General features: G+C 44.4%; 1 protein-coding gene across 1 annotated transcript in view; it reads left to right on the top strand.

The window, feature by feature from the left end:
• The window catches only part of CSUI_004348 (mrna decapping enzyme), a gene marked incomplete at its 3' end in the record, with an annotated part of 3,776 nt that extends 3,303 nt beyond the window's left edge, over positions 1–473 (top strand). The window contains exon 2 of the mRNA XM_068064540.1: positions 174–473. Within this exon, the coding sequence (XP_067923479.1) occupies positions 174–473 (300 nt within the window). The remainder of the gene's footprint in view (positions 1–173) is intronic.

Raw genomic sequence — 473 nt, forward strand, 5'->3', positions numbered from 1 at the left:
TCTACCTAGATCTGTCTATGGATCATCTTCTTCTCATTCCAGATAGACATTCTATCATCTCTAGGATTTCTATCCAGAACCTCTCTAGCCAGTACATGGAGCGATGCTATAATACATATGATATCTCTTCTCTCTCTTCTCTCTCTCNNTTTTCTTCTTCTTCTTCTTCACAGGGCAGTCAGAGGATCCAAGCGATATGGGTATATGACGACAAGCAAAGACTGGCAGTGCAACAAGCTCTCCAAAGTATCATTGACGAATGTAAACTTCGTAGAAACTTCTCTCATCTTCCTCCTTTGCTATCTTCTACATCTTGCTCTTCTTCTTCGGCGGCCTTCTCTTCCTCTTCTTTACCTGCTCGTTCCTCTCCTGCAGGAGAAGGGAAGACAGGCGAATCACAGCCTGGCGTTGTCGCGCCAAGCGGAGAAGATTTAAGACTTTACCCAGAGGGAGCTTTCTCTTCTTCTTCTTTT

Source organism: Cystoisospora suis, assembly GCF_002600585.1.
Source record: "Cystoisospora suis strain Wien I chromosome Unknown contig_2018, whole genome shotgun sequence".
Classification (NCBI taxonomy): domain Eukaryota; phylum Apicomplexa; class Conoidasida; order Eucoccidiorida; family Sarcocystidae; genus Cystoisospora; species Cystoisospora suis.